Source organism: Mixophyes fleayi, chromosome 5 (assembly GCF_038048845.1).
Source record: "Mixophyes fleayi isolate aMixFle1 chromosome 5, aMixFle1.hap1, whole genome shotgun sequence".
In the NCBI taxonomy this organism is placed as follows: domain Eukaryota; kingdom Metazoa; phylum Chordata; class Amphibia; order Anura; family Limnodynastidae; genus Mixophyes; species Mixophyes fleayi.
Window position 1 is genome coordinate 257,465,145 of NC_134406.1, and position 24,230 is coordinate 257,489,374.

The following is a 24,230-nucleotide window of genomic DNA, read 5'->3' on the forward strand; positions in this document are numbered from 1 at the left end:
AACAGCCCCCTTATCCTCCTCCCTCCTCTCTCAGTTCCTTCAATTACCTACTTTTACTCCTCACCTCTTAGGACCCTCACCCATAGGACCTTATTTCGCCTCTTTATTTTGTTTATGATTTATATATATATGTTTATTTGTGAAAAATGCTTAAATGATATTTATATACAAACATATTTATTATCAGATTACCATTGGTCCCGATTGGACTCTGTATATCACTTCTTACCTTCCCTTTTATTTTTCCTATCCCTAAAAAATTCAATAAGCAAATTTTAAAGAACAAAAAACAAATAAGGGTTGTACGTTTCTGAATACTGATTCAGCCCACACAATGGCTTCTTCTGCCGTAAGTACTGTGGAAGATACTATATGAAATGTCTTGGACATCAAGTATTTGCAGCGACATCACATTTAATATTTATTTACTTATTTATTAAATAAATAGTATTGAACAGGTTTGCTCAGATTTATTATGATTTAATTAATGGAAAATTGTTGCTCTTAATTGTCAAATTTTACTTGGACCTGTCAAAATAATTATTAGGATTTCAAGGTGTCATTTATTTCAAGGTAACAGAACCATATGCTTGGTTAAAAAGACATCTGCCGTATTATCCAGTCTGCAATGTTTTCCAAAAGATTATGTCGCCAATCACTTTATAAAATAGAAAGATCTGAAAGAGATTCCCATGTCATCCTGCAACAATGTGTCTGCAAATAATTTGTTTTAAATAGATACAGATAATCATATAAACAATGAATAGACCTTGGCACGAAGGTGACGATCCGTCCATCTGAAGCCGCTCACCCAGTTTGCAAGTTAGGATCTCATTGCCAACTAAGGTGAAACCAGGTATGCACTGATAGCGTATTATGTCCCCTATGAAAAATACAAGATATTTATGAAATGCCCAACATATTATTTAGCATGTCTTATATTATTACCATTATTATTATTATTATTATTATCATCATTATTATTATTATTATTATTATTATTATTATTATTATTATTATTATTATCATTAATATTATTATTAGTAGTAGTAGTAGTAGTAGCAGTAGCATATTAAGTATGATAAATAAATTATTAATACATATTTAATCTGAATAATTGTGCATAATTTATAAACAGAAATGACAACTACAATTTAAACAACTATTATTAATACTAATAACACGGCAACTATTACTGCTACTTCTACTGCTGCTATTTCTACTGCTGCTACTTCTACTGCTGCTACTTCTACTACTACTTCTACTGCTGCTACTTCTACTACTACTTTTACTACTACTTCTACTGCTGCTACTTCTACTACTACTTCTCCTGCTGCTACTTCTCCTGCTGCTACTTCTCCTGCTGCTACTTCTACTAATACTTCTACTGCTGCTACTTCTACTGCTGCTACTTCTACTTCTACTGCTGCTACTTCTACTACTACTTTTACTACTACTTCTACTGCTGCTACTTCTACTACTACTTCTACTGCTGCTACTTCTACTGCTGCTACTTCTCCTGCTGCTACTTCTACTAATACTTCTGCTGCTACTTCTACTGCTGCTACTTCTACTGCTGCTACTTCTACTACTACTTCTACTGCTGCTACTTCTACTGCTGCTACTTCTACTGCTGGTACTTCTACTGCTGCTACTTCTACTGCTGGTACTTCTACTTCTACTGCTGCTACTACTTCTACTGCTGCTACTTCTACTGCTGCTACTTCTACTACTGCTACTTCTACTGCTGCTACTTCTACTGCTGCTACTTCTACTGCTGCTACTTCTACTGCTGCTACTACTGCTACTTCCACTGCTTTTACTTCTACTGCTGCTAATTCTACTGCTGGTACTTCTACTGCTACTACTTCTATTGCTGCTACGTCTACTGCAGCTACTTATACTACTACTACTTCTACTGCTGCTACTTATACTACTACTTCTACTGCTGCTACTTCTACTGCAGCTACTTCTACTACTGCTACTTCTACTACTGCTACTTCTACTGCAGCTACTTCTACTGCAGCTACTTCTACTGCAGCTACTTCTACTGCAGCTACTTATACTACTACTACTTTTACTACTGCTACTTCTACTACTGCTACTGCAGCTACTACTACTACTTCTACTGCTGCTACTTCTACTGCTGCTAATTCTACTTCTACTGCTACTATTTCTACAGCTACTTCTACAGCTGCTACTTCTACTCCAGCTACTTCTACAGTAGCTACTTCTACTGCAGCTTCTTCTACTGCAGCTACTTCTACTGAAGCTACTTCTGCTGCTGCTACTTCTGCTGCTGCTACTTCTGCTGCTGCTAATACCTCTACTGCTAATACCTCTACTGCTAATACTTCTGCTGCTAATACTTCTACTGCTTCAAAGTTTTCTAATCTATATCTATATATATATATATATATACATACATACATATATGTGTGTGTATGTCTATATTGGTCCAGATATAAGCAATTGTCACTTCAGTATTTAATATTATTAAAAGTGACATCTCCTTTATTATAATTAGTGTGGCCATTGTGTAATCATTTCAACTACTGTATAAATTAAAGGAGGTCACTACAGACATTGTCACTTAAAGTAGTGCCTTCCTCTCTCCCTCTGGAAGTTTTGTGTCTTCCACCATGGATACCCCAATATAGCATGGACACAAGAAGCAGTGCATATTTTTCAACCCCACACCATTCACATCATCCAGCCAAGTATGGCTTATACTTCTTGGATTTTTAAATGTCCTGGTGTTGTCTAGATGAGGCAGTGGGGCTCCCTCTAATATTGGCATCTCCAGGGTGGAGGAGGGAAGAATATTGGAGAATGTTTTCTGGAGCAATGACCTCTTATCTCACAAAACAGGTAATGGGGGTCAATACCTTATAAGATGAAGATGTGCGAATGCAGGCATCTCCTTCATGCATACTTAACTTACTTACTAAATTACTTAGTTACTCAAACATTTTTTCCTTTGTTATAGAAAGGAACAAGAACGCCATAAAGCTGTTTATACCATGTGAAAAAGGAAAGCCTCCTAAAAACAACCCGCAATGGAATGACACTGTTTGCATTCCATCACCTACCACCCAAGTCTAAACATATTACATTACATTTATCATTTCAATTGTAAATATTTCATTTTTATTTAAAAAGCAAAATCTGGATATGTTCTTCCACAATCCACCGAAAAAATTACTCTGATCTGTTCAAGTAAAAAGATCTACCCACTCACACCCACCTTTCCTTGAAGCCATACCTACTTTCTAATAGGTCATACCCCTTTTTAAACTTTTAAATATTTGTTTGTTAATGTAAATTTTGTAGATCTTTTATAAAACATCATTCTTATTTTAGATTTAAGAAATCAGTAAATATTTTATGATATAACATAAAGCATTTCATGTAAAATAGTACACATAAAGAAAATATTACCTATTTCAAATTCATCATCTTCTGACAATATTTCTGCATTTGGTACAGGAGGGGGTGATTGACAAATTCTCAATTGATAAGCTGTAAAACATAAACAAATCACACATTCATGTCATATATTAATTTTTATACAATCTTACAATTCTAAATATCCATTCCACGACTTCTAAATTTCCACTTCGACCACTAGATACAATTATATTAGAATTTATCTGATTTAAACATAAGGGTTATGCTCCTTCTCCTAATATATGGTATATAGAAAAAGCAAGACAGATGTACGTATTGTCCAAGTCACAAGTACAATCGTCTGTGTAAGCTTAGCAGTCTAGAAAAGAAAGAATTAAAACGTTAACGAGGACGCTAACCTCCATCAATGCATGTACAATCTGCTGAGTTTATCTTTGTAAGTCAAATTTTTAACACTGTCATTCCCAGATCTCTCACCAATATCATATTTCAATTCAAAGTATGGTTTGCGTGACTGGGAACAGAGGATTGTCAAGGTTATAATAGATAAATATGATAAATATTCTTCCTCTGCTGTGTCTCCATGAACATTTTATCATAACTTTATTTTTTAGTTTTATATATTTAGCCTGTTTATTTGCTAGATCATGTGTTGTCATGCGCTAGAATAGACTTAGATTTCATCCTCATCTAAGCCAATATTATTACATGCAAACACATGCGTTACTTTAGAGGCACTGTAGAAGAGTTGCTTATTAAGTATTTGCCTTCTGTAAAAGAATATAATGTATAAACAATGTTGCACATATTGAAAAATAAAAGCTCAGTCCTAATTAGCTTTCAATGTATTTGCCACAAAAGGGATAGTAGTGGAACGGCAACAAAATTAGAAAAAAGTTAAATCCCCTTACTCCAAGCAGATAGAGAATGCTCACGAAGCTATAAATATATTGCTGTTATTTCAGAAAAAAAAGCAATATAGGGCTAGATTTACTAAACTGTGTATTTGAAAAAGTGGAGATGTTGCCTATAGCAACCAATCAGATCCTAGCTGTCATTTTGTAGAATGTACTAAATAAATGATAACTAGAATCTTATTGGTTGCTATAGGCAACATCTCCATGTTTTCAAAGCCGCAGTTTAGTTAATATACTCCATAGTGTTTATTCACATCTTGCAAGCAGTCATAAAACATATCATACACATATGAACATATGTGAATATCATATCACTAGTGAAATGTGAAATAGAAGATAGAAAATGTTTTATAGTGCATACTGGTGACATGACAGGAGTTCTAGTCTTCACAACATAGAACAGTCTAATAAACCATGTTGAATTAATTTTAGAATTTATAATCTAAATATAATTCATAAGAATTTAATGTGGATGACTAACAAACATATGATTTATAGACATAAGCTATTTTTGCTTGACCAATATGTCTCCAAATAATGATTACCCATTAGCTTATGCATCTGCAAGAAGTTATTTTTAAATACTGCTTAAGCTGTCAAAATGACAAGACTTGTGACTTTAAATAAATTAAATGTATTTCCATATATGTGTTTTTCCACTTTAAGACGGTCTTCTGTGATGATGAAAGAGAGCATTTCCTCAATGTCATTATTCCGCGTCAACAAATGCTTTTCTCGCTTATGGACACATCTCGTTAAGAGTAAAGGCAACATTTGATCAATCAACCCAATTGACCGTCTGTGTGATGTTTTCATGACAATCTCATCCCCTGGTTCCTTCACCCTGTCTCACTGAAGGTTCTAACTGAGGTCATTAACCATAGCTGTCAGGGTTTACAGTGCTGGCTATCTGAGTGTGGGTCAACCCTATGGCATTGGAAGTCAAAGGGTTAAACTTAATAAATTCCATCAATGCACCTTCCAGTAATACATGTGATTTACCTATTTTTTTATTAAGTTTTTCATATAGCCCCATTATATTATGCAGCGCTGTACAGAGAACATTTAGTCAGTCACATCAGTCCCTGCCCCATGTTGCCTTTAGCAACCAATCAGATCCTAGCTGTCATTTTGTAGAATGTACTAAAAAAATGATACCTAGAATCTGATTGGTTGCTATTGGCAACATCTCCACTTTTTCAAACCCTCTTACACACACACACACACACACACACACACACACACACACACTATATTAAACAATAGTGTGTTGGGGTGATAGCATGGCATACAGCTTATCTAACCCCTATAGCAGAACACACACACACTAGGGTCCATTTTTGTCAGCAGCCAATTAGCCTACCAGTATGTTTTTGGACTGTGTGAGGAAACTGAAGCACCCAGGGGAAACTCACACAAACATGGGGAGAACATACAGACGCAATAGAGATAGGGCCCTGGTTGGACTTGAGGCAATTGTCCTCAATTGTTCTAATTGTCCAATGAGGCAGCAATGTTAACCACTCTGTTGCAGTTGTTAAAACAGCTTGAGAGCTTGATGATATGTTTTAAATTATATTTCGGGCATTACATTTGCTATAAATCTGATCATACTTCCACTAATATTCTGCTATAAGAATTAGATAAGCTGTATGCCATGCAATCACCCCAGCACATTATTGTTTAATATAATCATGAATCGTTGCTTCCAACCACTTTTTGCTTGCGAGAAGGTTATTTCTGCCAAAAACACATTTTTTTTATAACTTTATTTACTTTCTTAAATTTTTTTGATGGGAGGGATATTTAACTGTGACAGCAAACCCTATCCGCTCACAGGAAGCATAGTTATTTAAGACACATGAACAAATATGATAGATAGGGAAAGCATGGTAGAGAGTCATGGCGGTTCCTTCGGAAAGTCCTATTAAGTTTCCACGTTCAAGAAGTTTACAATAGCTAAAACAGGAGTCAGAAAGGAGAGTTTTAAGTTTTAAACATATCATACTTGTATTAATCTTTTGCTTAGGTAAGGTCATAAAAATAAATATGCTGCACTGTGCAACTATGTGGAATTTTGCCTCCAAATAAACGCTATAAGTTATAGAGCAAGATTATAAAATACATGTGGTTCATCTCCCAATAAGAAGCTTGAGATTTGTAAGTCCTCAGGTCTCTTCTCCTATAAATATGTTTGATGGACCCACCAATCAGGCACCGTGTGAAACATAGAGAACTACATAGGGATAATTTATGGATTCCCAGTAGGATAAAGTGAGTTTTGTGTAACACTTTTGCACGCAGACCCTTCTCTTAACTTCCATTGGTTACTGTAGAGCAACAATGTCTCCAACTAGGTAAATATACCATTTGCTCAATTATGGGAGTAGATAGATCTGTAGATGAATGTTTCATTGTCAGTCATTTAGTGATACAATGAAGTGCAAGATGTGAAAGATTTGATGCATTTTACACAGCTTACTGCAAAAAAAATATCTAATTCTCAACTATATAGGTAAGAAACAAGATGCTGAATATGGAAAGTAATTGAATTGGACAAGTTCATGTCTGTACCATCAGGCAAATGCAATTCTCTACCTACAGGAAACAAAAGCAGGTGTTTGCATTATTGGTAATTTAGAGGAATAGGGATTAGGTATTGGGGATGAGTTCATATTTCTGTTTCATGACTTTCAAATGAATAACGAGTGATGAACCATGGGTGAGGTTTTTCTCAAGTAAGAAGTTGGTTTCAATGATGTCCCCAACTGTAAGCTTAGTCAGTGATGTTAGTCATCATGAACTGAGCTTTTTGCACTGCCTTACGAAGCTTTAATGAGGCAGGGAACAGAAAAACCCCCATAGTACTTGTGGAGAAACATAATAGAGCAATTAATTCAGGCATGTTTATTATCCACATGAATTGAGTGAATGATTTACTTTTGTAATATGTGTCCATGTCAAAGGGGCTGAAAATAGTAGAACCATTTGGGTAGCATTACTATATTTATTATATTGATTTTTCAATCCATTAGAGATGTAGCAAATTTGGAGATTGACAATAAATTCTCCTAAATATTGATAGGTAAGTATATTTTTAGATAGAGTTGAACGAATAGGCAATGTTCACACTTAGATATGGAATGTATCGAAGGCTATAGATAAAGCTAAAATTTGAGGTACAGTAACTTTTGACTTTATGGTTCCAAACTCAGTTAGGAGAATTAGCTACAGCTAAGAGGTAGTCAGCATAAAGTCTTGATTTATATTCCTAGCTGTCAAGTGTTAACCCAATGATTAGAACTGAGTTATATGGACAAGGGGCTTAAAAAGTGGCATCTTTGCCTAGTACCTCTTTGTATGATGTATAGGATCTGCTCTTGATTCAGTTAACTTGAGATGGACAATTGGCTTTTATAACATGTGCAATTTGGAGCCATAAAAGCGCTGGCAAACCCCATGCGATTTAGGATGGTGAATATGTAATTCCCTGGAGAAGCAATTAAATGCCTTTTCCATGTTAAAGCTTAAAAGATTTCCCATGTCAAAGCTTAATAGATAGAGAGATTTGTTATTAGAATTGGCCACATGAATAATATATTGTCCCATGCTTATCTTTGATCCATTCGACTTGGCCTATAAATAAAGGTTCCCAATAATCTATTGAGCCTAGATGCCAGGTTGGGGTCAATTGCTTTTGTCCTTGGGTCTTTGGCCTTCTTTCTAATGGATGCAGATCTAATGAAGGAACCTCAGATTAATGTCTTATGGGTGATCCAGACCTATGAAGTGTAAGTCAGAATTGTTGGGCATAAACATTTAAATTAGGTATATGTGTATCTGCAGGAAGTTCTTAGTAAGTTCTTCCCAAAGTTAATCTTCAAGAATGCTTCATGTGGGTTGAGAAGAAGGAATAATCTTTCTTATAGGCGTTATATTCTCTCCAGTTTTGTGCCAGAACAGGATTTCAGAATAAAATTGAGAGCATTTATCAGCTCTACGATGGAATCTAGCATTGACTTTACCACGATATGGAAGTCTATGCACCAAAGCAAATAACCAAAAGTTAAGGTCAAATTTTGTGAATTGTCTCTGGAAGAATTAAAAATCTCCCTTCCAGAACGGGTATGTTCTGAGTTAGTACAAAAAGGAATTTTAAACAGCATTGCTGGAATTTGTTGGGAAATTAGTTTCCCAAATTATATTGGGCCTAAGTTTTTCAAAATGCACAAAGACACCTCTGTGCATTTAGAACTTTTATATTTTGTGACATATAACAATGTTAATCAGGTTCAATGGTCTTTCAGATGTGGGCAGACACTGAAGGCTAGATTTACTAAACTGCGGGTTTGAAAAAGTGGAGATGTTGCCTATAGCAACCAATCAGATTATAGTTATTTATTTAGTACATTCTACAAAATGACAGCTAGAATCTAATTGGTTGCTATAGGCAACATCTCCACATTTTCAAACCCGCAGTTTAGTAAATATATCCCTGAATCTACTTAATAAAGTGTAGATTTGCCTGGGTGTGTGGCCTACATTAAGAGTAACTGCAGAAGATGATACTGTGCGTTTGCTCCTTCTAGCTTTAATTTAATAAAACCACAAATATAAAATTGGTTCATACTAAGGTCAAGGTTGTATAATGGTTCACACACACCAAACACAAAAGTTTTTCGTTGGCTTATGGAGTCAAAAAATGAATGAAAGCAAAGCATAGCCAGACATAGTATAATCTTAAGCTAAAGAGAAGTTAATATGGTGTCAGGATCTTACATTCTGAAAGTATTGAGATATATTTTATAGGGACCTTAAGTATATTGTTTCATTCCAGTAAGAAAAAACAAATGTCAGGAGCTTTTAAATCGCTCCTAAAACCTTTTCCCACAATTTCCTAATTTCCAAGTGTTTACCAGCATCATGCGTTATATGTAGACAAATTCCTGTTTATCTGTCCTTTTGTGATCAAGGAAACAGAAAAAGTGGGACAGGGAATAGAGTAGGATATGCACATTCAGAAACAGGCCAAGCGACAAGCAATTAACAAAAGGACATTAATATGTAGAATGAGAACAATAGACATTGTATCATCTATGTTACAAAGTGGATTGTTATATGTGTACTTAGCAATGCACAAGATTTAATAAAATGCTCACTGGATTTATAATAATAATTTAATGTACACTGTAAAATCACCAAATTGATATTTTTTTTTGGTTTACTAAAAAATGTGTTGTTTTGTGTAATCTTTGAATACCTAATCTGAAACTTGGACACTGTTCACAATAATTTCACCAAGCATTTTCTCCATTTGAAAAGAATCCAATTTGTATAATTTTTGGACACCGCGACCCTTTTAAATAGAACATATGTTTTGTGCAGGCAGCAATTTTACATTTGGGAAATGAGAGATTGTTAGAATGTTGTCGACACATTCATTAAAATGTATGAAACACCAAGCTAAGCTAGGCAATGATCCGAAAAGTGTAAGAAATTCCAACAAAAAAATAAAGAAACAACACAAAGAGGTAAAATGTATAGCTACATATAATATATTAATATACAGTATGTCAACTGTATTGCATTTATGTATGTATTTTACAACAGCATTAAAACATGTATACGTATTCCAAATTACAGTTACTTTTTTTTATAAAGCAATTAAGTTTCTTGAATATGGTGGGATCCATCGTCAATATTTTTTTTTCTTTTAACACAGGAACCACAGGTTTCATAGGACTGACACTGTTTAAAATAATGTGAATAAATTAATAATTTTAGAGAATTGAGTAGCATTCTCTCTTCCCAAATCTTCATCCAGCTATATGGCTACATAGCCTGGGCTGGTTTCCACTGCAGCAGGGAGAGCACAAAATTGGTATCCCCCGCCATAGTTAAAATCAGTGCCAAGCTACTCAATATACGATTGGTGCCTCTATGGAGGAGATGACTAAGCTACCAGGACTAGGACCTCTGTGCTCTGTGGTCTGGGGTAATTAATGAGATTGGGACCGAGTTTAATGGAGAGGTCTCCCTATGATTTTTTAAAAGTAAAAAAAATAAAAACGGACACAATATTCAAACAAAATTCAAATAGAAAACTGTAGTAATCTAAATGTAAAAACAATACGAACAAATCACCATAAAAAACAAACAATATGGCTGATCAACGCTAGATTTCAAAGCTTGTAGTACCTGGGAACCTGAGTTCTTGCCTCCCATGCTAAACTTTGCCAGCCTGGGGAGGGGGTTTGGGGAAGGGGGCAAAAACACAGCACTGACTTATCAAAGGGCAAAAAGCCCTTTTGCCTGGGAGGAACATTTTTTCAGTTCTTGATTTACCATATATGATAATGGGGATACTGCCAGCGATAACTCTGTAAGCATTAAGGTGGCACTGACTGTTTCTGGTAAATCCATACTCCAATAACATTTCCAAGATTGAAGCATTGAAAAAATATGTTACACTTGAAAAAACAGTTTTTAACTTAATACTGTTTAATTTTTAATTGATTATAAAAAAGATATGTAATGTAATTATACAGGTACCACTATAGTTCCCCAATGTCTTCACCACTGTTTCAAATCTCCCTCTACCTTGCTCAAGACAGTGAATAAGGTATAACAGCAGCCAGGCAGCCGAAGAATTAAAATGGTTTAAGTGGAAGAAGCGCACAACTGTGGTGAGCTATAGTGGCACCCATATAATTAAGAAGTATCAAACGAAAAAAAATAACCTTTATTCATTAAACTAAGTTTAATTGAACTTAAATTATAAAAATATTTTATATAATATAAGCTACATATTTTACATATTGCTGTTGCCCCTGATGTTCCAGGTAGGGAAGGGAGGGATTCAGCAAATGTCACGCTCAACCTCTCTTTCCTCACACTTACCCCATCTTCTCTTCATCAGCCTTGCTTCCACTCTTGACATTGTTTCCCTTACCTTAATCATAAGTAATCCCCAAATCCTCATAATTATCAACCTCAAAATTACCATTAACCACCTCATACAAATCATTTAACCCCCTCATCAATTCCCTCATCCTGTCATTAACCTCCTCAGAACCAAAAAATCTCTCAATCTCATTATAATAAACATCAAATCAAACTCCACATCTTCAATTAACCCCCAACATTGTAATTAACTCCTTATTATCATTATAACCCCTTATAATTCCCTCATCATCCCCTTTTATCATTAATTAACCCCTCCCCATACCAATTGCATTAACCCCTTTATAATCATTAACTCCCTCATCCCCATCATTAATTAACCCACAACATTAATTAATTCATATTCATTAACCCCCTCAATCACTATCTCCCTCAGTCTCATCACAAGTACTCCATCATAATTAACTCCATTAAAACCATTAAACCCCTCACCCTTGTAATCTACCTGAAATCATCTACCTAACCCACTGATGTACAACATTACCTTCACTCAATTATATTAATTCCTCGCTCCATCCATCTTCACTCTCATATTCCTGATCCGTGTGATACTCAGCTAGGAATTGATCACATATCAGAATGACTCCACACACCGATCCTTCTGTACACCTCAGTTAACCCCTCAGGTGATGAGTTCTATTCCTGACCAGGGACTTTATGTGTGTGGCATTTGTATGTTTTTGTATGTTCTCCTTGTGTTTGCGTGGGCATCCTCTGGGTGCTCCCATTTCCACCCACACTCCAAAAACATACTGGTAGGTTAATTGCTGCTGACAAAATTAACCCTGTTTATGTGTTAGGTAAATTAGACTGTAAGCTCCAATGTGGCAGGGACTGATGTGAGTGACAGTTGGTGGCACTTTATAAATATATGATAATAATGATATATAGGTCTCGTATAATTTAAAAAGGTGCAGAAACTCATCGCACTGCATGCTCCCTATAGCGACCAAATGATGAAAAAGACGTTGTAAACCTATTTCCATTGAGTTTGTTAATCTAAATGTATCAAGAAGCTGATTATTTTTTGGGAAAATAAGAATTTAAGACTATATATTTCCACCACGTCAAACTGGGACCATTTTAGGAAAATAAGGACATATACTTACATATGATCCGGGCGTCTTGTGAGCTGCGCCATTTTGAATAACAATTATCCCTTTGTGCTCTTAGGGAGTGTTCAGTCAGGGCCGTAACTAGGGCAGTGTGATAGAGGTGCAACGTTGAGGTAGGGCGCGGTTTACGAATATTTTAGGATTATTTGGTTAAAATTGAGGGCTAGAGGAGCGGCATTTTTCTTTCTCACCACAGAAACTAACATTTTAAGTTATGGCTTTGTCTTTAGTATATGTAAAGCACCAGGAGGTTATAGTTGGGAGGGGGAAGAAAGGGTTGAACTGCCAGGCAGACTGGTCCTAAGTTAAGCATTAACCTACAGGGTGCAATAAAGTGATACAACTGAAAGGGGTAGAATTAAAAGGTTTTCTTTATATGTTGCTCTATTAATAATACTAATCCCTTTTATTGCTAAACAATCAATTGCTTTCAAACGCACTAATGTTTTAGGAGTGTTTTATTATATGTATTTTGTGTTGTATTACTTTTATACTACCAGTTATTTGAATGGATGTCTGTGACAGCTAGCGGTGCTCTTTAGCATAAGCAATGGGACGTAGAAAGAGTTCTGTACCGGCTCCAGAATGCTGACCTGTCATTGAGTAGTGACAGCTAGCTTGTCCTATTTGTCTTGCTAATCACTAAGGATCTTACTGTGACAGGACAAAGGTCCTTGACAATTAAGTGATGAATGCAGAACTCGGGTTGTGTAAGAAAAAGATTATGAGCTATTTAATTGAAACTGTGCAATGCTTTTTTGTACATAGTATTACTTGCCGTTAGATACTTATAACCTAATTAAGGACCTCCCCTAGTTAGCTATTTTAGTTACTCAATTAAAAATATAATTGTTGCTTGTTTAAAGCTTAAGTACAGAACTTATACACTGTAAATAAAAAGATAGGTTCAAATATTCTTATTATAGTCACCTTTAAAATTGTTGTACATCTAAGAATGTGTAATTTTCCTTTTAATACATTTTTTATGATAATACCTTTCCATTTAGGATAATGGTTCATAGTATGTTACATATAATATGATAAGTAAACCTTCTCCATTATGGTGTGTGGAGACAGAGAAAGTCAGCACATGGGGCTAGTGAAAACATATTGGGATTCTATACTGATTTTATTTATTTCATAGGCATATTTAAAACAGTGTTAGTACTATATTATGTAGATGTGCTCTGATGCCACTTGTATTATACATCAAAAGGGATTAACCCTTCCACTGACTTTTATGTAGAGTCTAGTCTATGGCCTCTCACTGCTGATATGCCTCATAATGGCGCCCTCAGTGACAGTAGGAAATACTGGCGTTATAATCCTGTTAAAATGTCTTTCATGCAGGAAACTCCTGCACCTGTTTATGTTACTGGTGTTTCTTGCATGCAAGAGATCATATGGGTCTACTAAGACTTTTGATCTGGGTCTAGTCTGCCAGGGTGCTTTAAGGGGCAAAAGCAGGATTTGTAGAGGGGGGTTTCCACACCACGCCACCAGTGGGTGTGACCAGCATGCATGGGGGCGTGGCTATAATATTAGATAGTGCTTGGCTGCTCTCCAAATCTTCCTATCCCAATAATATACATGCTGCATGCACTACTGTTAGGTGTACGCAGCTTTCCCTTTTCAAGCAGAGGCGTGTGAAGCGGAGGCAGGGTCCAGCCACCCCAATTATACAGTGCCTCAGGCTTGGAGAGGGGTTTCCAAGCACTAGGAACCCCCCTCGGTTTGCCTATGGCCTTAGTGGTAAAGCGTGTGTTACTATGATCTACCTACAGACGAGCAAAACTTGCAAAACTTTTTTGCAGTTTATTCCAGTTTCATAGGTAGAATTTTGCCTTTAATGTTGCTAGTACTATCTCAGCTACACAACAGCAGAATATATTAACGGACCTCCCCTGACATTTCCATATACATGCACCTTCAAATAAGGAATTAAGGACTTGTAAAAATATTTAAATATTGTTAATAATTTGGTCAGTAGTTGGTGTTACACATTAGTTTGATTCCTCTTACATGACAACTTGTGTTTTAATTCCAGAATCCTAATACTGCTTTCTGTAAGATAACTGCCGTGAAGGTAGGAAAACATATATGGAAGACATCAGTAATGAGCACAGAGTTTCAAAGAAGGCATAAAAATAATTACAGTTTTATCCCCAAATTAAATTAGGGAAACAAACGAAGACCAGTCTACACAAATGTAACACTCAGTGCTGAGTAGGACAATTTAAAAGAGAGAGGGCTTTAAATGCTAATAACATACTTTATGTTTGCAACGCTTTCCATATTAAAAAAAGAAAGATCAACCATTTCATTCGATTTTCTTTTCGTAGAACTTTTCCCCACTTGTAAACAGCAGATGTAGTGTTTGTGCTTTTGGGAATTAGTTAGTGGGAGCTATTAGCAACTTATCTCTACTGTAAACCCCAGGTAATGCAAGCCAGACATTGCTAAAAAAATAAATTCTACCAAGGTCAAAATAGGTTATCGTCCTAAAGATGTTTCAGTGAACTAGAGCTGCACTTATAAAATTACTTAAATACAGGACAAGAAGAACAGCCAAAATTGAATTCAAGACACTATCACTGAAATACTGGTTATAGTCTTGCATTACACACATTTATATATAATAGATACTCTTCCTTATTAAAAATGAACTGTAAAACTTAGAGATTGTCATTAAAATTATTTACATAAAAACCAGAGATAAAGACGAAGGCACACTAGTTCAAGAATTATTCATATAATTGTTCTCATTATTAAACCACTTTTTATTATTATTTTCCAATTAATAATCATTATTAATATCATCAATATTATCTTTACCGAAACCATAAAACGGCAAAATATTTTCAAAACTAAAGTAAAGAAGTGAAAAAAGAGATAGAAATTATATAAAATAAAAAATTCCAGACCCCTAAGTAGAGCTGGTGATTGATGTCTATAATTTACAAGTTTGAAACCATGTACTGTTTGTTTTCTCTTCAGTTAATTAATGCTTTATTGTTCATTACAGATTTCTTCTATAGTTGTATCTTTATTTTATCTCATCAGATTTACATTACCACATACATATAGACTGTAAGGATGGGATATTTTTAGAAGAACATGATAAATATCTATGTTTTTGGCGCATAAAATATGTATCTCTGTTTATACACATATGTATAAATAAAAATGCACATTCACATATGCTTATTTAATGTGTTGATATTGATAAATCCATAGGATTTTATTATTAATTTATTATTAAATAAATATTTTTCTATGTCCTCGATCATTCCTCCGTTATAGCAGTAGTAATGTTCATCAATTATTTTAATATTTAGACAGACCTTCTCCCATATATACAAAAAAAATCAAAATATTTTGGGGGGATCATATCATATTCCCGGGATATAGAGGCTAGTTTTACATACTAATTCTTACCATTAAACCTGTTAAAGAAATATTTTTCTTGGTCTTGTATTAACGTCCTATAATTCCCAAATTCTCATTTAGATACATTTGTCACCTTTTATTTGTAATCACTTAACTCACATGTCCCTAATCATATTTGTGTTGTGATTCTCATAAAGGTGGATGGCTAATATAATTCTTATTAAACTCAGACACCCTCTGCTTTTAGTCTCCAAAGTACTACATCTATAATTATGTGGGTCACTATTAATAAAGCATACTAGTCTCCAAGGTACTGCATCTATGATTATGATGGTCGCTACTAGTAAGGCATACTAGCAGTTATTTACCATATTTGCAGAGCCTGCTGTCAGTTGCTAAATTATATACAAGAACCAGTATGGCAAAATACTTCACTCAAGGTTTTCTATACATGTATCTTATATTCTCATGTTAGAATTGGCATTCATTGTTTGTCTCATTTGTCTGATGCCCCATCATTAAGCTGTATGGTAAAAATTCCACTTAGGGCATCCTATACTTTGGATTAAAAGTTGTTAATTCCATATATCTCAATAATATAATTGTCCCGACACTAGGTTCAAAGAACCCTTTAGACCAACCTAGTTTAGCACTGCCAGTTACAGAGGTGTGTATTCTAATGACTTGGAAGGTATTCACCAGTGACCCCCACATGGGGATATGGGCTTGGCTGCTTCCGAGTCGCAGGTCACGGTCCTCCTAATAGGTATTAAGCATGAGCTAGTGGGGAACTACTATCAAGATGAAAGTCAAATGTATAAGTTAGAATACTGGAGAACTGATGGCGTACAAGGAACTGCTTTGTACTTAGGTCCAGGTACACAGATGAGCATAGGCACTGGATCAAAAATAGCATGACGGCATGCAACGGTGGTTTAGGTATTTGTTGAAAGCACCGTAGCAAGAACTGAAGAGTCCAAGGAGCTGCGGAAAGCTGTATACTTAGGTCCAGGGATGCTGGAGAGCACTGGTACTGGATCAAAGATAGTATAGGAATGTGCAGCAGAACTTTAGGATTTGTAGAGAGCACTGTACTGTAACAGCATTTGCAGAATACTCTGGACTGCGGCAGGCTGCCTACTTGGGCCCAGGGATACTGGAGAGCAGTGGTACTGGATCAAAGATAATATAGTGGTGTGCGGCAGAACTTTAGGATTTGCCAAGAGTACTGTAACAGAAATTGCAGAATACTCTGGAGTGCATCAGGCTGTATGCTTGGGTCCTGGGATGCTGGAGAGCACTGGTACTGGATCAGAATAGTATAACGGTATGCGGAAGAAATTCAGGAATTGTTGGGAGCACTGGAGCCAGGAGAAACACATCCACACAGGAGGGAAGACTCAAAGAACTGGCAGTGAATGAAAGAAACAGGTGTCCTTAAATAATGCAGCCAATAGAGGGCATCAACCAATAGGAAAAGATAGAAGCCATCAAAGGACCGATCTGCGCATGCGCAAACCGGAAGCAAGATGTCCTCCAGACAGGGAATTGCACCAAGAGCCGCACCAAGAAAATAAGACGGGACCTGATCGAGTGATCGGCAGGCCCAGTATGTGATAATATTTCGCATATCTAATGGTACCTCTAATATCCCCTCACATTGATCGGTTTCACCTCAGGAGACATGCGGCACACCGCCGACACCAGGTTCCACTTCCAGGTCTGTGGTGTCATGAAGGACACCTGACCCGACGAACGTTAAAGCCACCCTAGGCTTAATCACAGGAATGTTGTCATCATTATATGAGGTATATCCAAAGCTGGTGCGGGCCTAAGGTCTTCTTTTTTTGCTGCATTAAACTTATTTATAATACTATAAATAGCAAGCCCAATTTACTAGCACACTATAACAAATACTTAGCATACTAATGAAGCAGGCTTAGAGATCACATGGCTTGCCAGCTGTGGTGGAACAGCTGGCAAATTTCACTGTGTGGCTAGAAAACCCGAACTAGTTGCCAGACAAATGTGTCAGGAAGGCTGAATGATCGTTGCAATTTTCTGTGATTCAAGGAGCAGAGAGTTAAGGATGCCTAATACACTGCACTAGTGACAAAACGGCTCTAAGATATTGCCTATTGCCAAAGTGGTTGCAATTTTTCCACACCATGTGAGGATGGTAATGATCAAATTGGTATCTTGTCATATGCGCGGAGCTTAGACCGGATACACATTCCAGAAAATTTCTCTCAATGAGATATCGTTAACGATTTTACTAATGGCTGAAAGTCCCGAACAGCATGACGATTCATGTGTACACACTATACACATTTTACAAGATTTACCTTCAGATCTGTGCTCTTCATCTGTCATAACCGTCTGCTGAAAAGATCATGACTCTGCACACTCTATGGAGATCTATGGACACTGCCGGTCGTGAGTGCATACACACTGCAGAATTTGCCCTATATTGTTCTGACATTTATTGAGATATTTCAGTCCATTTATAAAATCAAACGATACGATGTGCTTTGTAACGATAAAACATGACCGTCGGAGAATACACACAAAAGCGATATCAGCATGATAAACGGATAAAAAACCTGTAGTGTGTACCCAGCCTTAGTGTGCTGGTAACATTGATAAATCTCAACCACTCTCCTGTTATTCTCTTACCTTACATTGGATTCCCAATATTGCTTCTGGCTACAAGATACTTATAAGTGCGAGTTGAGTTGCTAATCACCTGTGATTATTAATAGGCTAGCTAGCTGCAAGATTTATGACAATAAGATATGAAGTGTCCACTCACAATCTCTAGTTCTAATAATGTTATGATTGATTGATCCCCGATTAAATGATCCATAAAGATCTGTTGCTAAATCTATGTTAACTTACACCTTTCTTGGATATACCTTTATTGTTTATATAAGTCTAAATAGTACCGATTCTCAGGGGCTTCCCTTTTCCTGATTTTTTGATAAAGTGTCCTGGGAATTATGGTTCCAGAACAGCTGGATGATAAATGACAAATTTACCTTTACATTGTAGAAGTATATTAAAAATGACAGCTATAAAAAAGTCTGAGCTTCAGAGAACAATGAAGATAATTACACAAGGAAAGCTGATATAACTGTCATGGAAATGCTACATGTGGAAATCATAGTGTCATTGGTGTAAATGTTTAATATGGAAATCATAGTGTCATAGGTGGAAATGTTTAATATGGAAATCATAGTGTCATAGGTGGAAATGTTTGATATGGAAATCATAGTGTCATAGGTGTAAATGTTTAATAAGGAAATCATAGTGCCATAGGTGTAAATGCTAAATATGGAAATCATAGTGCCATAGGTGTAAATGCTAAATATGGAAATCATAGTGTCATAGGTGTAAATGCTAAATATGGAAATCATAGTGCCATAGGTGTAAATGCTACATATGGAAATCATAGTGCCATAGGTGTAAATGCTAAATAAGGAAATCATAGTGCCATAGGTGTAAATGCTAAATATGGAAATCATAGTGCCATAAGAGTAAATGCTAAATAAGGAAATCATAGTGTCATAGGTGTAAATGCTAAATTTGAAAATCATAGTGCCATAGGTAAAAATGCTAAATATGGAAATCATAGTGCCATAGGTGGAAATGTTTAATATGGAAATCATAGTGTCATAGGTGTAAATGCTAAATATGGAATTCATAGTGTCATAGGTGTAAATGCTACATATGGAAATCATAGTGCCATAGGTGTAAATGCTAAATAAGGAAATCATAGTGTCATAGGTGTAAATGCTAAATTTGGAAATCATAGTGCCATAGGTGGAAATGCTAAATATGGAAATCATAGTGTCATAGGTGGAAATGCTACATATGAAAATCATAGTGCCATAGATGTAAATGCTAAATATGGAAATCATAGTGCCATAGGTGTAAATGCTAAATATGGAAATCATAGTGTCATAGGTGTAAATGCTAAATATGGAAATCATAGTGCCATAGGTGTAAATGCTAAATATGGAAATCATAGTGCCATAGGTAAAAATGCTAAATATGGAAATCATAGTGCCATAGGTGTAAATGCTAAATATGGAAATCATAGTGCCATAGGTATAAATGCTAAATAAGGAAATCATAGTGCCATAGGTGGAAATGCTAAATATGGAAATCATAGTGTCATAGGTGGAAATGCTACATATGGAAATCATAGTGCCATAGGTGTAAATGCTAAATATGGAAATCATAGTGCCATAGGTATAAATGCTAAATATGGAAATCATAGTGTCATAGGTGTAAATGCTACATATGGAAATCATAGTGCCATAGGTGTAAATGCTAAATATGGAAATCATAGTGCCATAGGTGTAAATGCTAAATATGGAAATCATAGTGCCATAGGTAAAAATGCTAAATATGGAAATCATAGTGCCATAGGTGTAAATGCTAAATATGGAAATCATAGTGCCATAGGTATAAATGCTAAATAAGGAAATCATAGTGCCATAGGTGGAAATGCTAAATATGGAAATCATAGTGTCATAGGTGGAAATGCTACATATGGAAATCATAGTGCCATAGGTATAAATGCTAAATATGGAAATCATAGTGTCATAGGTGTAAATGCTAAATATGGAAATCATAGTGCCATAGGTGTAAATGCTAAATATGGAAATCATAGTGCCATAGGTAAAAATGCTAAATATGGAAATCATAGTGCCATAGGTGTAAATGCTAAATAAGGAAATCATAGTGCCATAGGTAAAAATACTAAATATGGAAATCATAGTGTCATAGGTGTAAATGCTAAATATGGAAATCATAGTGCCATAGGTGTAAATACTAAATATGGAAACCATAGTGTCATAGGTGTAAATGCTAAATATGGAAATCATAGTGTCATAGGTGTAAATACTAAATAAGGAAATCATAGTGTCATAGGTGTAAATACTAAATAAGGAAATCATAGTGTCATAGGTGTAAATACTAAATAAGGAAATCATAGTGTCATAGGTGTAAATACTAAATAAGGAAATCATAGTGTCATAGGTGTAAATACTAAATAAGGAAATCATAGTGTCATAGGTGTAAATACTAAATAAGGAAATCATAGTGTCATAGGTGTAAATGCTAAATATGGAAATCATAGTGTCATAGGTGGAAATACTAAATAAGGAAACCATAGTACCATAGGTATAAATGTTAAATAAGGAAATCATAGTGTCATAGGTGTAAATACTAAATATGGAAATCATAGTGTCATAAGTGTAAATTCTAAATATGGAAAGCATAGTGTCATAGGTATAAATGCTAAATATGGAAATCATAGTGCCATAGGTGTAAATACTAAATAAGGAAATCATAGTGTCATAGGTGTAAATACTAAATAAGGAAATCATAGTGTCATAGGTGTAAATACTAAATAAGGAAATCATAGTGTCATAGGTGTAAATACTAAATAAGGAAATCATAGTGTCATAGGTGTAAATACTAAATAAGGAAATCATAGTGTCATAGGTGTAAATACTAAATAAGGAAATCATAGTGTCATAGGTGTAAATGCTAAATATGGAAATCATAGTGTCATAGGTGGAAATACTAAATAAGGAAACCATAGTACCATAGGTATAAATGTTAAATAAGGAAATCATAGTGTCATAGGTGTAAATACTAAATATGGAAATCATAGTGTCATAGGTGTAAATACTAAATATGGAAATCATAGTGTCATAGGTGTAAATACTAAATATGGAAAGCATAGTGTCATAGGTGTAAATACTAAATATGGAAAGCATAGTGTCATAGGTATAAATGCTAAATATGGAAATCATAGTGCCATAGGTGTAAATACTAAATAAGGAAATCATAGTGTCATAGGTGTAAATACTAAATAAGGAAATCATAGTGTCATAGGTGTAAATACTAAATAAGGAAATCATAGTGTCATAGGTGTAAATACTAAATAAGGAAATCATAGTGTCATAGGTGTAAATACTAAATAAGGAAATCATAGTGTCATAGGTGTAAATACTAAATAAGGAAATCATAGTGTCATAGGTGTAAATACTAAATAAGGAAATCATAGTGTCATAGGTGGAAATGTTAAATTCGGAAATTAATTCTGGTTTACTAAGGGTATATGAGAGAACAAAATCTATAAAACAATATTTCTTCAGGTCTACATCAAAGGCTTACATAGGGAATGATCTTTAGGAAAGGTTCTCTATGGGCAAGGGAGCCAGTGGGGGGGGGGGGGGGGGGGGGGTGCAGCATGTACCATAAACCAGGGGCTGGGCCTGCCTGTGTTGTGTGCAGTGTTTTAAACTTATTTTTTTTTTTTAAACTTCAATTAAAAAAACACATGGCTGCCGCCACCCCCTGCCCGGCTGCATATGCTTTTGGGGCGTATGGGAATGTAGCATCACCGTACTGTGCTCTTTGTGACCTGTCACCTTACTGCTCTTAGTACTGTCCCTGCTGGGATTAATGAGTATGTTCTGAATGAAGACAAATCGGTATAACACACACACACACATCTGTCTCACAAGTTGGAAACACAAAACCTTATGGATTCTCTGCCAATAACACACACATGATTTTTTCAATGCAAACAGCTCTGTAAACCCAATATTATTGACATGACACCTGTTGCTAGCTGTTGAAAAAGGCAAACAGACAATTGGATTTACTAAATAAATATAGGGGGATTGAGATGGTTGGTCTTTCCACGTAGATTAAAAACAGCAATTAAAAAAAATGTCTCTCAGCCAGGGCCTGATCAACCACTAGGCTGACCAGGCTGCAGCCTGGGGCGCTGGGTCCCGGGGGGCGCGGCGCTGTGGGTATTTTTTTTTTATTATTTTATTTTATTATTATTATTTTTATTTTATTTAATTATTTTTTTTTTTCATTCATTTTTTTTTCGGGGTGGGGGAGGGGGGGTTGCCACGGGGGGTCGCCGTGGGGGGGGTCGCCACTGGGGGTTGGAGGGCTTGATGATTAAAAGCATTGGTGGTCAGTGGTTAGCAACACACAGCCAATTGCCAGGCTGCCTGTTGCTGTGCAGCAGACAGGAAGCAGAACGTCTTCACTTCCTATCTGCTGATCTGAGGAGAGGAGCGACGCTGGCACAACTACAGGTAAGTGAAGGGGGGAACTGCCCTGCATATCTATAGGGAGGGGGGGGAACTGCCCTGCATATCTATAGGGAGGAGGGGGGGACTGCCCTGCATATCTATAGGGAGGGGGGGGACTGCCCTGCATATCTATAGGGAGGGGGGGAACTGCCCTACATATCTATAGGGAGGGGGGGGGACTGCCCTGCATATCTATAGGGAGGGGGGGAACTGCCCTGCATATCTATAGGGAGGGGGGAACTGCCCTGCATATCTATAGGGAGGGGGGGAACTGCCCTGCATATCTATAGGGAGGGGGGGGAACTGCCCTGCATATCTATAGGGAGGGGGGGGAACTGCCCTGTATATCTATAGGGAGGGGGGGGAACTGCCCTGTATATCTATAGTGAGGGGGGGAACTGCCCTGCATATCTATAAGGAGGGGGGGAACTGCCCTGCATATCTAAAGGGAGGGGGAGAACTGCCCTGCATATCTATAGGAAGGGGGGGGAACTACTCTGCATATCTATAGGGAGGGGGGGAACTACCCTGCATATCTATAGGGAGGGGGGGACTATCCTGCATATCTATAGGGAGGGGGGGAACTACCCTGCATATCTATAGGGAGGGGGGGGGACTATCCTGCATATCTATAGGGAGGGAGAGGGGGGACTGTCATGCATATGTATAGGGAGGGAGAGGGGGACTGTCATACAAATCTATAGGGTGGGAGGGGGGGGCTGCCATGAAAATCTATAGGGAGGGAGAGAGGTTGATATGTATGAAGGAGGGCAGAGGAGGGGGGCTGATATATGTGACTGGGGGAGTTTTGATGTGACGGGGGGATAGCTAGCTAGCAGAGTGGAGGTAAGGAAAATAGCTGCAAGGGGGATGGATGCAGGGTGGGAGGTAAAGAAAATGGCTGCAGCAGGGGTTAAGGAAAATGGCTGTGGGGGGGGTTGTGGTTAAGGAAAATGGCTGCAGGGGGTATTTAAAAAATAGAGCAGCTTTAGGGGGCAGAATCTCATGATTGTGTGGTGGTCACATGGGTGGTCTCAGCAATCACTAGAATACTAAATATTAGTGAGATGGGGCTGGTAGAGGTTTGTATTTGATTGACAACAAATATTCAGATATTGCTTATATATGCCTGTCCAATGGGGTACTTTTAGCTGGCCTTAATGGAGTGTTTTGTTTTAATTAAAGGGCCTAATCATTCAGGGTTTGCATTATAATACATTTTTGCATTTTCAAAACAGGACGCCAACTTTCCAGAAGCCAGCGAGAGGATAACAAAGTTACAAGAGAGAAGAGCAAGAACA

General features: G+C 36.5%; 1 protein-coding gene across 1 annotated transcript in view; it reads right to left on the minus strand.

The window, feature by feature from the left end:
• Positions 1 to 24,230, minus strand: part of CSMD3 (CUB and Sushi multiple domains 3) — an 853,424-nt gene that overhangs the window by 124,830 nt on the left and 704,364 nt on the right. The window contains exons 46-47 of the mRNA XM_075213978.1: positions 3,442 to 3,522; positions 770 to 883 (exon numbers count right to left, since the gene is read on the minus strand). Of these exons, the coding sequence (XP_075070079.1) occupies positions 770 to 883; positions 3,442 to 3,522 (195 nt within the window). The remainder of the gene's footprint in view (positions 1 to 769; positions 884 to 3,441; positions 3,523 to 24,230) is intronic.